General features: G+C 40.9%; 1 protein-coding gene across 4 annotated transcripts in view; it reads right to left on the minus strand.

The window, feature by feature from the left end:
* LOC125302683 (E3 ubiquitin-protein ligase RNF123) overlaps window positions 1-16,319 on the minus strand; it is a 120,557-nt gene that overhangs the window by 36,710 nt on the left and 67,528 nt on the right. For all 4 annotated transcript variants that reach the window (XM_048256013.1, XM_048256012.1, XM_048256014.1 and 1 more), the window contains 2 exons: window positions 13,702-13,777; window positions 8,230-8,314 (listed from right to left, as the gene is read on the minus strand). In XM_048256013.1, coding sequence (XP_048111970.1) covers window positions 8,230-8,314; window positions 13,702-13,777 — 161 coding nt within the window. The remainder of the gene's footprint in view (window positions 1-8,229; window positions 8,315-13,701; window positions 13,778-16,319) is intronic.

A 16,319-nucleotide genomic window follows, 5' to 3' on the forward strand; every position in this document is an offset into this window, starting at 1 on the left:
TCAGAAAGCTGCACTGCTTGTGAAAGAAGGGGGTGGGGGAGGGGAGCTTGCAGCCAAGTGTCGGAAAAATGCATAGCCTACAACACAGAACTCTCGCATTAGTCACTGACAGTAGACACGCTTCCAGCCTAATTACTTTCACACATTTTGAATGATTTACAGTATGCCTATACATTAGCGCTCCACGTGTAGAGACTGTGCAGAATACAATGTGTGAATGATGCTCAATGATTTGCCAATAGCCTATAATAGTCTTCTGCTGGGTTGCATGTACTGTATAGCCTAGTTTTACTGTACATTTTTTCAGCCTTTATTGGTTAAATGACCATTTTTATTACGAAAATATTTCTTAACTTCAAAAACACAGTGTCTAAAACTCGGTGTCATTCAGACTCAACCCTCTTGACGTTTGGTGATTAATTGACAGCTGTTTTGGGACACGTTAAACTTTCTTTATAATGAGCGCATAAAACGACTTGTTGTTTGGGACATTAAGCTACGTTAAGCTTTTTCACGTTAAGGATTGTATGTCCTTAATTTATTTATATATTTAGGCTACTTGCGCAAACCCTGGATACTTTTATTGCCACACAACAATATTGGTGGTATTTGTTACATTAGCTTCAAAAGGCACCGCTTCAGAAAGCTGCACTGCTTGTGAAAGAAGGGGGGGGGGGAGCTTGCAGCCAAGTATCGGAAAAATGCATAGCCTACAACACAGAACCCGCTTCTCGCACTAGTCACTGACAGTATACACGCTTCCAGCCTAATGACTTTCACACATTTTGCAGAGAAAGCTCGAGTAGCGAGAGAGCAGAGAAAGCTCGAGTAGCCGAGAGAGACGCCGAGAATGATCGGTTGAAAGCGGAGGTCAAAAACCTCAAACGAGAGCTTCAACAACTCCGAGAGACCAGCCACTTGGAGAGCCACAGAGACATTTTACAGGAGATGAGAGCTGGAATCGGAGAACTTCAGGCGACGCTACGTGAGCAGAGAAGTTATTCGACGCCTGAGAGACCAATCCCCAGGTGCACCTCGACACCAGCTCCAGAAACGTCCTCCTTGCAGATGTCTCCATTGGCCCTCTCCGTCACACTCAACGACAGCATCCAAGTTCCTAGTCAACACGCAGGCGTGACCTTGCGTGATGTTGGTCCCGAAGACCACGCTTAAGATTCACCAACAGAGCTACGGCCAAGTGGGCGATACGGATGCCTGCTCTTCAGGTCCATCGTCACAGAGGAACACTATAAAGCCTGGAGCAAAACCACCAACTGGGATGGAGCAAAGGGCAAGCGAGCACTGCCGCAAAATGTGAAAAACTTTGTGGTCTCAACACTACAACGAAAGTTCCCTGCTATGGGGAGGAGTGAACTGAAGGACTGCATCAATAAGATCAACGAATTCCTCCAAGACAACACGCAGATCTTCCCAGGGATTCAACGTGCTTTAAATTTAGACTGTAGAATGTAGACTGTTCATTATTTCAATAAATACGTTTTCTCTGAAGCACTTTCCCGACTTCGTCTTTCTATAGGCTAAGCATATCATGGAGATAGAGTAGAAAACTGGATTTAACTAAACAAATGTAACTAAGTAAACTGATTGTTTACTCTACAGTAGGCTCCCCCTCTCAGGCTGTACAGTATGTTCCCCCTCTCAGGCTGTACAGTAGGCCTATTGAAAGTAGGCTAATGAGCTCAATAGACACGTTAGCGCTTCCATTAGTAAACTTTCGTTGCAGACTTTCACAACTGATTGTTTAGCCTACAGTAGCCTACTGTAGGCCTACTCTACAGTAGCCTAGGCTATAGGTTATGTTCCCCCTCTCAGGCTGTACAGTAGGCCTATTGAAAGTAGACTAATGAGCTTAGACACATTAGCGCTTCCAGCCTAATGACTTTCACACATGAATGATTTACAGTAGACACATTAGCGCTCCACGCAATGGCGTAACTAGGCCTAGTAGGTGCAGCAAGTGCAGTCGCACCAGGGCCTGTGACCTCCGTCGCTACCCCCGCAATGCAATTGCTGGAAAATTCTATACCGGTCCTTTCTGACTACCTGCGTGCCTTTGACCAGTCCAAGGCTACAGCGCAGACACTCGCAAATAAATGGGGGTTCAGAGTACATTTGAAAATGTTAGAGCACGGAGAGTGAAGCGTCACTTTGACGAACTATCGGAAGATGAGCGCTTAACCGATGCAGAGAGATACTTCAAAGTGCAGGTATTTAATGCAACTCTGGAAATCATAATCAGTCAGCTCTCCCAAAGATGTGCAAGCATGCGGGGAACTTGTTATGTGGTTGAGTCTTTACGTCCTATGATCCTTCAACTCACAGGTGATGATGAACTGCTTGAAAAGGCAGTACGTTTGTCAGACCATTATAGCATGGACATTGCACCGACATTCCCAACACAACTCCTCTCATTTAGGTCTTGCTTTAAAGCAGAGATTTCACAGAAGTCATCTATTTTTCAACTTGCCAAAAGGCTGGTGGTAGATTATGACAGTGTAACATCCACATTCGGGGAAGTGTGTACTGCCTTCATGTTGTTTCTACATTGCCTGTGACTGGCAACAGCTGAGCGATCTTTTTCCAAATGTTCAACAATTGCTGGTGTACAGGCTATAATCAATTATCATTTGTCCAGCTGTTTAAACATTTTTTCGTGTTACATTCAAACGCAAAAGGTGCTTTGATATCTTTTTCGTTTAAACGTCGGCAAGCAGGCATGCTGCGGTTGCAATGAATGAGGATAATTGGTTTTATCTGCGGTGTTATTTTTTGCATTTTGAATATGACTCGCTCCAGCACGTCTACTTTTTTGCAACGGTGCTTTCTTAAAGGAGCTGCACCATCTTACAACAATTGCATCTACATTCTCATATTAGAATGTTTTGTCAAGTGTAAGCTTAAACTACCGTGATCAAATTAAGTTTCTGTGCCCCCGCTGAAAGTCTCTTATGCGCTTATCGTTACACTATCAAATCTATAAGTAACCGTGACAAATAGGGTATAAGATATATAAACTCACGCTATTGTATTATCATATATGTTTGGTAATGGCTCAGCTTTCTCTGATTGTTCTACTGACTTGGAAACTGCATCATGGAAGCAGTAAGTCAAGTCGCATCAAAAATAGTAGTGGCAGAACTCCAAAGTGACACCTTGTGGTTGTTTGTGTCAACTGCAGTTTGTGCCATTTCTGCTGAGAAAATGGGGATCGTGATTCCTGAAGGAACCCGTCCAAACTTAACGGGGACCCACTGTAGTTTGCCATTATTAAAATTATTTAAAAAGCTCACTCTGGTTTCAAATACGAGAAAAAAAAAAAAAAAAAACATGGCTCATATCTACTGAAAACAGATCAATTCTGTGTACATATTCTATATCTTTTAAATGCGTTTATAACAATAATTAGATGTCTATTGTCTTTTCCTTAAGTACTTCTTTATTATTCTTTATGAATAAAATAATTAATAACATTTCAAATCCATACCAGGAACATCTGGTTGGGTTGGCATGGATTGTAGCAGAATATTGTCAGGGGGACCTCTGGCTCTTTGGTGTTGTAATAAGTATGCATGGTTATGGACCCAGAGACAAAGATTGGAGGTGGGGTGGCTGCCCTCGGCCTTCAACACTTGAACAACATTTTTAAAGGCATAAATGAACGAGATCAGTGGCAGAAATGAGAAAGCCCCCTCTCTTGCTTTGAAGGACAAAACTGACCTAAGGATTTGTGAGCAGCTGTTCTGTGTGCAAGGTTACACACAATAGGATGAAGTGTGTTGTGTCCCCCACCCAACCTCTGTCCCATCCTCAAAAGGGTGCAGCCGTGGCCTACTGGTTAGCGCTTCGGACTTGTAACCGGAGGGTTGCCGGTTCGAACCCCGACCAGTAGCCACGGCTGAAGTGCCCTTGAGCAAGGCACCTAACCCCTCACTGCTCCCCGAGCGCCGCTGTTGTTGCAGGCAGCTCACTGCGCCGGGATTAGTGTGTGCTTCACCTCACTGTGTGCTGAGTGTTCACTGTGTTCACTTCAGTTCACTGTGTGCTGAGTGTGTTTCACTAATTCATGGATTGGGATAAATGCAGAGACCAAATTTCCCTCACAGGATCAAAAGAGTATATATACTTATACTATACTTAAAACCCGGTAAGCAAATCACACTGTGTCAAAATCGTATTAGTGGAGCACTGTTCGCTACATCAGATGCCTTTTAGATAGCAGTAATGGAGGCAAATTATCTAAATTGATTTTCGCAACTGCTGCAGAAGGGGTGGAAATGAGAGTGCACTGGAGATTCCAATAAAACCAATGCACTCCATCTGTAACACTGCCACTCCAATATTTATGTCTTTGCTGATGATTTACAATGTTTTTTTTTTTTCTTCCTTCATTGGATATAAGTCAGGAAATTCCTTTTGTGTGCGAACACATTTCACTAATACAACCTGATTCTGAAAAGCTTAGATTTGTGAGGCTCAGAGAAGGAAATGTATGAAGATGTATCAAGGGCTGAAATCTGTTCATGTTGAGAATGGCTAAAATTAAGATGGTTCAGCAGATCTGCAGTTAATCTCTGCATGTCTGCCTCATTGTTTTTACACATGCATTCCTCCTCCATCACAAAAAAGAAAATAACTATTAAACAAACTGCTGCAAGAATACCAATCTACGCAAATCCAACAGGCATTCAGTTAATAATTTAGTTCAGCTGGTATTTTTCATCCTTTGTTTGACCACTCCACTCCACTAAAGTCCAGTGACTGATGCTTTCAGCACACTACCATTAGCTGCCTCAGCTCAGTGTCTGACACAGGGCTCTTGAGAGCAGGCTTCAGCCATCAGCTGGCACTGCTCCCAAAAAGCTTTTGAGAAATCCCTAGGCTCCAGATAGGTTGCCCCACCTGAACATATCAATGTCCAGGAGTTGGGAGCTAGATTCAGGTTGAAGCACAATAAAATAGTATGGATGTCATTTGTTTGTTTTGCAATAAAATTATACCGTGCAAACAATTTTTTGCTTGTGCTGGAATATGTGCAAAAATGCAAAGTGGATGTATTGCATTTCCTTCGATGGAATTCCATATTTAGCACTAGTATTTATTATGACAGGGCCCATCAGAAAATAAAGTAACCACCTTACACTGGGTGAGTTTTCATTATTTCAGATGACAAATTGATTTTGATTTCCCTGACCATCGTCACTAAACTTTAAAGTTGCAGTTGGCAAGATTTTTTTGATCATATTCACTGAAACCGACACTATGCTCCGACAGAACAACATAAATCAGCCGGTTTTAGAAAAAAAAAAACACACTTCTACCTCCACCAGAGGCAGCCGTGCCCTACTGGTTAGCGCTTTGGACTTGGAGGGTTGCCGGTTCGAACCCCGACCAGTAGGAATGGCTGAAGTGTCCTTGAGCAAGGCACCTAACTCCTCACTGCTCCCCGAGCGCCGCTATTGTAGCAGGCAGCTCACTGCGCCGGGATTAGTGTGTGCTTCACCTCACTGTGTGTTCACTGTGTGCAGTGTGTTTCACTAATTCACAGATTGGGATAAATGCAGAGACCAAATTTCCCTCACGGGATCAAAAGAGTATATATACTTATACCTAGAGCCTGTTATTTGTTTTGCAAAAATCCACAGTTCCCAGTTCTTCTGGTCCAATATGTCAATCACAGACTGGTCTGCACTGACAAGCAAAAACTCGATGAGGGTAAAATATTATAAAAAAAAAAAAAAAATATATTGATTAAACTGGCATTTAACAATTAGATGTGACTCAAATGTCAAAGTACTAAAGGCACTCTAATAACAGCGTGCCAATAATTGTGAGCAACGTGTTTTTGTTAAATATTTATATGATCAGATTTTCCTTTTTCTCAAAATAAATTAGCTTCCCTTCAAGGTTGGATTTTTCCTCATTGTTTTTTCATTGTGAGATTATAATAAATCATCAACTGATTTTTTTTTTATACCTGTTGTTAGTCAACTTTAGCAGAGGTGCCAATAATTCTGGAGGGCACTGTACTAAGCAGTAAGCTTAGAATTGTAAATGCTAATGTTATCTCATGATAATGGCAGTGTTTGAATGCTCTAACTACATGTGATGTGCGTGAGTGTTAGTGATAAAATAATTTTAATTACATTGCTTTCTATTGGAATGTCCTAACTGTATGCGACACGAAGCAGAGATGTGTAGCGTGATGCAACGTGACATTTTGAGCAGAACGTTTGGCGGACGCCCTTTCTCTATTTTCTTTCTGTCGCTCCCGTTGCTCTGCTATTTTGAATGAGAACTGGGATGCAATAGAAGGGCATATTGAATGGATTTAGACACAGAGCATTCAATGCTACACAACAGCCTCTTGCTCAGAAGCAGTTAGGATACCCTGTTACAGGAAAGATACCATTAATATGATAAAAAAAAAAATGCTAGCCTTAAATACTATATATTATCTGGATAGCATCAAGCTCCAAAGTAGGGTAGTGGGGAAAGGAGAATGAGCTTAGATGCACAGTGAACTCGTTTGCCTTCTCCACATATGTACAGTACAGAATAGTGTGTACACTGATGATGGTGTTGCTAAATAGCAGGCTGCACAGCATCATGACAAACTCTGAAGTGCCCTGAAGCAGATTTGGGCAAGCAAGAGAATTGCAAAATGAGAAGGGTTTAAATTGGGCTTAAATCCAAATTGTGTTTTGTGTGAGCTAGCTAGCTAAAAGGCATGCAAACCTTGCAAACACTACTCACAGACCTATTGCCACTGTTAGAAGATTGCTTACATGCTAACTAGTGTCTTTTGGCTATGGTCAGTAATGTCATGTTGTGAATTTTTTTTTCTTTTCATTTTTGTGCTGTGTTCCTAGCCTGGGTTTTCCCATGCTGCCTTACGTGCACGATTTTATTCACGCTGCTAGGCAGCCTGGATTCCATGGACTTTGTTTTCACCTCAACGAAGGAACCAATCACAGAACGGAGGGGGGGCAGCAAGACGATGACACACCGAAGCGTTTATGAGCTACATACAGACGCATTTGATAGCCAATCGTAGCGCCCAATAAACGGCTCTGGCCATTCATAAACCACGTTTCAAATACAAGAAAATGTATGTGTAGTTCCCAGACCCCATCTCAATGAGATGAGGTTTGGCGTTAGCCAGGCTACTGTGTTCCAGGCTGGAACACTGAGCTGCATAGTGCATGTCCTGGATGGCTGGAGGGAACAACACGTCTCCTTCCTTCACATGGCCATATACCATCAGTTCAATTTCAACATGATACCAAAACTATTTGCATGATAAAAGCGCAAGAAGTGACAAAAGTTCAATGTGTTGCACTAAACGTACCTACTGTAAAGTGCAACAATCTTGTATTCAATATATATCCTCACCCTTATGAGTCTGCCTTTATCTACCATATGGTGAAGCACTGATACTGATACTAATCAAATGAGAAAGTCATTCTGGTGCTGTAGCCTACAAGATCACTGCAACATAGATTTATTTTTAGTGTCTTTTTTAAAAGGCCTACATATTGAAAAGGTATCTAATGTGTGTAAAATATTAGTTTTTTCTGTGTAGACCAGCATTCTAATGCCTATTTGTTTGGGAACAACTGACCTTGTCAGCTCCTTTAGGGCCCTAGGGAAAGTCAGGACAGACACGCAAATGCACATGCCATAAACACTCGCACTCAAGGGACGAAATCATGTTCTTGACTATCTGGCAGAGTCACTAGGCTGCCCACAAACATGAGTGCTGAAATAATGAGTAGAGTTCCTTGAGTCGCAAACCCACTGACTGTTCCCATTACAGCAGGAATCTGCTAGACAAAGAACATAATTCAAGGACAACCATTGTAGCAATACTTCCCAAGGCTAGGTAGCATTGTCTAAATAAGGGCGTTTTCACACACAGTTAATTATACCCCAAACTACTTCAGGGTTTTCCTCAATTCCTGCACACTGTTGCTTTAAAACACACTAATATATTCTATTTCAAAACCGCTCTTGCCATGGTTATTTCACAAATTCTGTCTAAGCATGGGGCATGTGTACTCTTGTATGTATGAATGTATTGTGTTCATCCATTGATCCATTGATATGAACAATTAATTCATCCATTAATTGTTCATAACTAATAACATAAATATTTTCTCAATGCTTTTACAAGGCACTTGTATGAGGAAAAGATAGTCCCACACTTACCCCTGTCTGTCACTCTCCACTAAGATGCGCACCAGGATGCCTGTAACAGCTACAAGTATAGGGTAGTGGTCCACACTCTCCAGTCCTACACACACACACACACACACACACACACACACACACACAGAGAAAGACGAAATCAGGTCTATCATTATGAGATACAGGCCGATTGCTTCAAAAAGCATTGAATATATTGTTATATGAAAGAAGAACCATTCAAAATTAATTTCCCTAAGTTCCATAGTCAACACAAGAAGGTAAAGTTACAAAAGATATTATTCAAGTGGGCAAATCCTACCTGTACCTGCCTGTAACCTGTAACTTCAAATGCGAGTTTTTCAATTGGAAAATGATGGCAGGAGGCTATAATTCAAAATGCTGTATCTTGACAACAGTTCAAGATATGACTTTGACCATGGGTTTCGTTTTAAAGCTCATGGCGACCCCTTTCCATTGATACCAAAATCTCAAATTTGAATTTTGGGTCATTGTGACTCATTTTGCCAGATCAGGTCACATATTATTGTGTTTTTTCATGTATTTGCTTTTGCTTGAAAGCTGTTAGAAAAGCACTATTGTGGATATGTATCCAGAAAAATGTCCAAAGAATTAAAGGTAAACATGGAGGAAGATAATACAAATATATTTTTTATCTTCCCCAAAATTTGCCAAAAATTATGATGAAAATATTTAAGAAGCAAAATTCCTCCAGACTCCTTGAATCCTCTCTAATTTGTTATATTTCAATAGTTTTCTTACACATTTGCTGACAAAGTGGGGTTCATGGCATATCTTTAATCTGAAAGGACCAGGCCTCTCTTTAATCCATATTTATACCAAATCATGATTAAAATAACCTGCTATTATTACCCGTGTCATATCACATATTACATTATTTCACCTTATTAGCCCTAAACTTTTTTTGTAAAGTGTTGCCGGTCTGTATGGCAGAAATGGATGTTGACCGGTTCATATTTTCTGCAATCAAGTACATGTACAAGTGCAATTAAAAAATCTATTTTGGTATTTCCATTTTTCATACCGATTTGGGGTTGTATCAGTCGTAGTAGGATAGCATAACCATAACAACACTGTAAATTAAGTACCGTTTCCAAACATTCTTCAACTAATAGGCTAATCTTCCATGTTATATATTTTAAGAGCAATGGACCATATGCACGGAACACTCTTAATCCTCCTGTTGTGTTCGCTGTCAAATTTGACTGATGTGTTGTGGTGCGTGTGTTGTACAGTAGCTACACGGTTTGGTTTTTGACAAGGTTTGGATGTTGCACCTAGTGAATCAGCATGTTACGATGGAGGGATGTATGCGTGTGTTAAAATGTTTATTATTGGGCAAACACAATATTCAGGGCCAGAGCTAACGCTTTTGCGACCATTTCAGGCGTATTTGTTTTGCAATGTGCGCGTAAAATCATGGCGAGGTATGCACAAACATGCCGCACAGAGGTAAAAGCGCAGACTGCCTGTCGCGGGAGCTGAAAATGGCTAATTGCGATTTTCCGTGTGATGCATATGCCTTCATAGGAGGGTCAAAGGGAAAGTGGGAGTTTGCCGTAAAGAGATGGGAGTACGTAGTACGTGTTGGCAACAATATCTCAAGCAGCATCACACTGAGCACGGGGGGCCCCTCAAGGCTGCGTGCTCAGTCCGCTGCTCTTCACCCTGCTGACGCATGACTGCACTGAAACCTACAGCAACAACCACATAGTGAAATTTGCTGACAACACAACTCTGGTGGGTCTCATCACCAAGGGCGACGAGACTCAATACAGGTTGGAGGTCGACTTTCTGACCACGTGGTGCAGGGACAACAACCTCCTGCTGAACGTCAGCAAGACAAAGGAGATTGTTGTTGACTTCCGGAGAGGTCACACCCAACACCTGCCACTGACCATCGACGGTGCTGTGGTGGAGAGAGTGAGCAGCACCAAATTCCTGGGGTGCACATCAGTGAAGACCTCTCCTGGACCACCAACACTGCATCACTGGCGAAGAAAGCTCAGCCGCCTGTACTTCCCAAGTGAAACTCAGGCGAGCAAGTGCTCCACCAGCCATCATGACCACATTCTACCGAGGCACCATTGAGAGCATCCTCTCCAGCTGTATCGCTGTGTGGGGCGGAAGCTGCACTGAATTCAACAGGAAAGCCCTGCAGCGCATAGTGAACACAGCTGGAAGGATTACTGGTGCTTCACTCCCCTCCCTGAAGGACATTTACACCTCCCACCTCACCTGCAAGGCGACCAGAATTGTGAGTGATGCAAGTCACCCCGCTCACAATTTGTTTGATCAACTGCCCTCTGGGAAGAGGTACAGAAGCCTGCGCTCCCGCACCACCAGACTCACCAACAGCTTCATACACCAGGCTGTTAGGATGCTGAACTCTCTCCCCCCTCAGCTACATAACATCCTGGACTTTGGACCCACAATAGCTGCCTTGCACTACTCCACTTGCACTACTCCACTTGTACACTTTGCAACTTGTTGTTGTTGTCCTGAAAACACTTCTGAACACACTTCTGCTGCTCTTACATAACTTGCACCACTATGCCACTTGCATACTTAGGTCAAACAGAACTACCTCAGCCATTTATTGGCCTGACTTTTGCACTATTATATTGACTGTCTACTGTATGCACAATTGCACAAATTCAACTCAAATTTTGCTGCTCTTATTTTCTTCATTGTATGTGCCTTCTTATTTTTACTTTTTATATTGTTTACTTGAATGTTATGTTTGTCTGTGGACCTAATTGGTAAAATATGTCTTGTCTCCACCGTGGGATAGTGGGAAACGTAATTTCGATCTCTTTGTATGTCTTGACATGTGAAGAAATTGACAATAAAGCAGACTTTGACTTTGATTATATATTCTGCAGTATGTACAAAAACTGCCTGTGAAAGTGCACGTCTATTCTGCGCCTAAATATCTCCACCTTGTAAAAGCATGTGTTAATCCAAATTGTGGTTAAATGCGTCAATAAGAGAACCTTTCAAAGACAACAGAATCGCTATGTAGAGTTTTGTGTCTTTGTACTATATCAAAAGCAATCTTAACTGTTGATTACTGCAATGGACTGTTCACAGGCCTTCCTAAAAAGACTATTAAACAGCTTCAGGTGATACAAAAAGCAGCAGCTAGGATTCTAACAAAAACTAAAAGAACTGACCACATTACTCCAATTCTTCAGTCCCTGCACTGGCTTCCAGTAAGTCACAGAATTGACTTTAAATCACTATTGCTTGTTTATAAATCAGTAAATGGAGCAGGACCTAAATACCCATCAGACATGCTTCAGCAGTACACACATTCTCGTCCTCTCAGGTCCCAGATGAAAAACCTGTTAGTAGAACCTACTGTTAGAACTAAACATGGTGAAGCAGCTTTTAGCTGCTATGCGGCTCAGCTCTGGAACCAACTTTCGGATGACATCAAAAAGGCCCAACTGTAGCCAGTTTTAAATCTAGACCAAACTGTTCTCAGATGCTTTCTGCTAACTGCGCTGAGTTACAAATTCTGAATCTGCCTTGAAATGTATTCTACTTTGTCTTTATTACTTTTATTACATTTTTACTACTATTGCCTTTGTTTTTTTTGCTTATTAATTATTCTTTTTTTTTAAATGATTTTACCTTGTGTGTTTTATGTTTTCTTTTTATTATGATCTTTACCTTTTAACTATTCTTTGACCATATTGCCCTTCTATGCTTTTATTTGCTATTACTGTTTGCTTTTGTTTATGTAAAGCACATTGAATGACCTCTGTGTATGAAATGTGCTATATAAATAAACTTGACTTGACTTAACTTTCGTTGGCCTTTCGAATGTCTTACTTTCACTTTCAAGTCATCCACTTAAACTTTCCTACTTGCTAGATTTGACCAATCTTCTATAGTCTACGTGCACAAGTAGCTTGAGTAGAACTACTGATCTTCATGATCTCCCTGCTTGGTGACATCTTATCATGTATTGTATTATTTCATGATCGCTAAACATTTGATTCTTTTTAATGTTGTCATCAGTTAACTTCATTCAACTGCGCTTGTATTTAGGCTAAGCCGTTCAGTTGTGGACGTTCGTAAATTGCGGTAGGGGGGCGGAGAAAGGCGCAGATTACCCGATGAAATGAAAGTTTGATAAATACCACAAATCTGCGGTTTGTCCATGGCACTGATAACGATACGTTCGCAAATGTACGTGCATCTGGCCCTCAGTGTCTGAACATGTAAGGAACAGAAGATGCCGTTACAACAAAGCTAACGCTCCGGAAAGAAAACGCTGGTTAAAGAGCCTTCTGTGCATAAGATCCATTATGGGAGGAAATAAAGATCAAATGAACCACATTTCTTATTAAAAAACAACAACATCCTCATTTGTAAATGACCCACATACACATACAAATACACAATTACAGGCACAACCAAACCCAGGCGTCCTTGTGCACACAAATACACATACAGGCATAAACAAACACACATACTGTACACACAATCACACTGGCATTAAACAAACACACAGGAACATACATACATATTCACCACACATGCATACACATTGTGCGTGCACACATGTATGCAACCTAGATGGATACTGTACTGATATTCAAGAACTGTTACATAATTCTTTTCATTAACTAGACATAGAGTATAACAATGCAGTTGCAACAGTAGGAAATAAGGGAGACTTCCAAATTGGACAAACAAAACAACACTGACTGAGGACTACACATGCTAAGTAAGTTCATGCTCAATTACAATAACAAAATGCTGCATACAGTGATGGCCAAAAGTATTGGCACCCATGCTAAAGTTGACTGAAAAGAGGAATATAAAATCATCTTTTGGAAATTGATCTTAATGCCTTAAGTGAAAAATGAGGAAATAAGTGTTATTTCAGTTAGCCTATTAGCTGGTTTGATTTGCATTGAGCTCAATGAGCATCAAACCAGCTAATAGGCAAACTGAAATAACACCCATGCCAATCTCTAGGTATGGTGAAGGGTATGTGATGATGTGGGGCTATTTTAATTCCAAAGGCCAAGGAAACTTTATCAGGATGCACAGTATTCTGGATCCATGAAATAACTGGCCTTTAAAAATAAAACTCTGCCTGTCTCTATGGGAATTTAACATAGGGGTGGGAATACTTATGACCCCTGTATTTTAGGGAAGAACATTTATTTATTTATGATACATTATTCATTCACTAAGAAAATTGGTGTCCTTAAAGGTTAGATATTTCCTCATTTTTCACTTAAGGCATTAAGATCAATTTCCAAAAGATGATTTTATATTCCTCTTTCAGTCAACTTTAGCATGGGTGCCAATACTTTTGGCCATCACTGTATAGTTTCAGAGAGCCAACAGGTGACTCATGCATGTATATATTTATATGCTTACTATGGAACGTTCTGATGGAAAGAGTGTGGCAGTGGTGGGAAAGTTTACCTGGGAGACGCAGATTGACTACACGGTCAAAGAGATTCCTCTCAGCAGTCACACGGTTCAGCACCTGGTTGAGCAGCTGCAGGGATTACAGGAAGTTCTCTTAATTCAGACATTTGAAACCCCATTAAAACCTACACTTCTGAAGCTTTGGCTTTTTAGCATTGAAATGTGTATACAACATTAATGCTTTAACATTAACTGAATTCAAAATTGTTCTCTTGACTGAAATCACATTGCAGATATTCTCATTCTGTGTGTATGTGTGATATATTTCGGAGCTGTTGAATAAAATTCCTGAGAGAGGCACAGATTGGTTGCTGCTGCTGCTGCTCCAGGCAGACTGTCTTGTTTACTTTCCTTCCTGTGTGTTTGTTGTGCCAACATGAGCTGTCTGATGGCCTCATTCAGGAAGAATTAGTGGAGCGTGGGCAGAATGACAGGGTTATGAGGAGTGGTGAACTGGAGAGGCCAACAAGACAGGAGATTGAACTGATTGAGGACACAATCAGCAGCAGGTGCTGATGATGAGCGTGGAAAGCTTGTCACGGTTTCAATCAGTGTTTCATTAATGCAGATCACACTTCCCAACGCACACAAACTATGAAATCAGTAACCGGTCTAACACACACACACACACACACAAAAAGAAAGTCAGAGAAAATGAGAAAGAGGCTGTTTCTCAAAGTCAAGGGATCAAGGGATCCTTCAAGGCTGCTATTTGAATTATGTTACAGTACGTCATGAAGTCCCGTCGAAGTATTGTTCCAATGTCAAGCATCCATCAAAGTCTACCAAACTCTACCAAGGCCGAAGTCCTTCATTTTGCCAAATTTGTGCATGTGTGTATCCTCTGTGTGCTCAGAACACCCAAAATCCTGTGCGCACATTTATGAAGGATTTAAAATCTGTACTAAACAAGGCAGTACACTATGTATTTAAATGTATACATTGTCTTATTGTCACTATGTAAAGTAGCCTAAGTGAAATATGGGCTTAGGTCATTTTGACAACTTTGAACTCTTACACCATTAAATGTAAAGAAGGCATTTAGAAAGGGTATTTAAACATCTTCCAATGAGAGCGATTGCAAGCTAAATAGTACAGTTTTCTCTTTACGATTTTGCTTAATGGTTGCTGCTCTGTGGTTTATTTTGGAAAATTAATCACACATGTATAATTTAACTTATTGACGTGGGAGAATGACAGTGGTGCATTCATTAGTTTTTCAAAAAGAAGCCCGCAGGAAGCATGATTTTCAATAACACACACATGCAGATTCCTGTTCCTGTTTTCAGAATGCTAAGAAGAAGCCTTGCCTCGTCTCTGATGGATTTAACTCCGGCAGGTCTCAGTTCTACCAAGCGCAAATCCTCAAGGATCCTCGACAACACTCAACAAAGCAGGAAATGCAAACCACGCCCATACATAAACACAAAGAAAAAAACACAACAGATGCAGGCATCCCATGTGTCTACAACAGAAGCCCCGTTTACATGGACATGTTTAATCCGATTACAAACAGAGTAATGGCTCAATCTGAATAAAAATGCCTCATGTAAACACCCAACCCGATCCGACTGCATTTTCTATCAGATCGAGAGAGGCGGTGTACTCAGTTCTGATAATCCGATCGATTAAAAAAATCCACCCATGTAAACAGGTACTCCGATTGTTGGAGTACATTTCTTCTTTCTGCGCAGGTGTTCGCTATGTAAGTAAACTGCACGTCGGGGTCTGGTTCGCCCTGTCGGGACTTATTTTCCCAATAATGACCGCCGTTCTATACATTATCCCACTTATTACACGGCTACTTGACAAAACGAAATAATAAACTCCCCACGATATGACTTTAGCCTACATAGCCTAGCCTATTTGTTACCGTTCATCGTGGCATTTGCTGAGAAACAAATAGTTTGCATCAACACACGCTGAACTTGAATCAAACATTCTTTAGAACACAGCTGATCAACCATCTGCTTTCACTTTTAAATGAAGTTCCAGTCCTTGCGTAGTGATATGAAAGACGTATCAGAAGCACAAAACCCGTTGCCATTGACAGCGGTAATTTTGTTTGCAACATAGACTGTATATATCTACAGTCTATGGTTTGCAAGAACTTTGGGAAATCCCATTCAAGCCAATGGAGCGTTCTACTTGCCTTGTGAAGAGCCGTGTAATAAGTGGTAATAATGAAGAGTGACGTAAACAATTGAGTTTCCATGGCAGCAATACAACTAGGAGCTTCTAAATGATTAAATGTTTGTTCCATGTAAACGCAGATAAAACGTCCATGTAAACGCGGCTAGTGTAACACTGGTACTGTATCTTTCCATCAGTCTCAGATAAGAGTCCACCATAAAGCAGAAGAGCACAGAGGGGTAGCCTCCAAATAGACTCCCTCACTCAACTTTGCAGAAAAGAAACTGTACTGTTCCTAAACGGAAGCATAGCCTATGGGTGATTCTCTTCAAATTAATAAAAATGAGTGCTTTATTATTTTATGTTTTAGATTTAGATTGTAAATTTCCAATGAAATAGAATGAAATATAATACATTTTAATGTTAGGTAGGCACAACATTGAGGCTAGATTAATGTTTGGAAAGGAAAGAATTTAAGC

Source organism: Alosa alosa, chromosome 10 (assembly GCF_017589495.1).
Source record: "Alosa alosa isolate M-15738 ecotype Scorff River chromosome 10, AALO_Geno_1.1, whole genome shotgun sequence".
In the NCBI taxonomy this organism is placed as follows: domain Eukaryota; kingdom Metazoa; phylum Chordata; class Actinopteri; order Clupeiformes; family Clupeidae; genus Alosa; species Alosa alosa.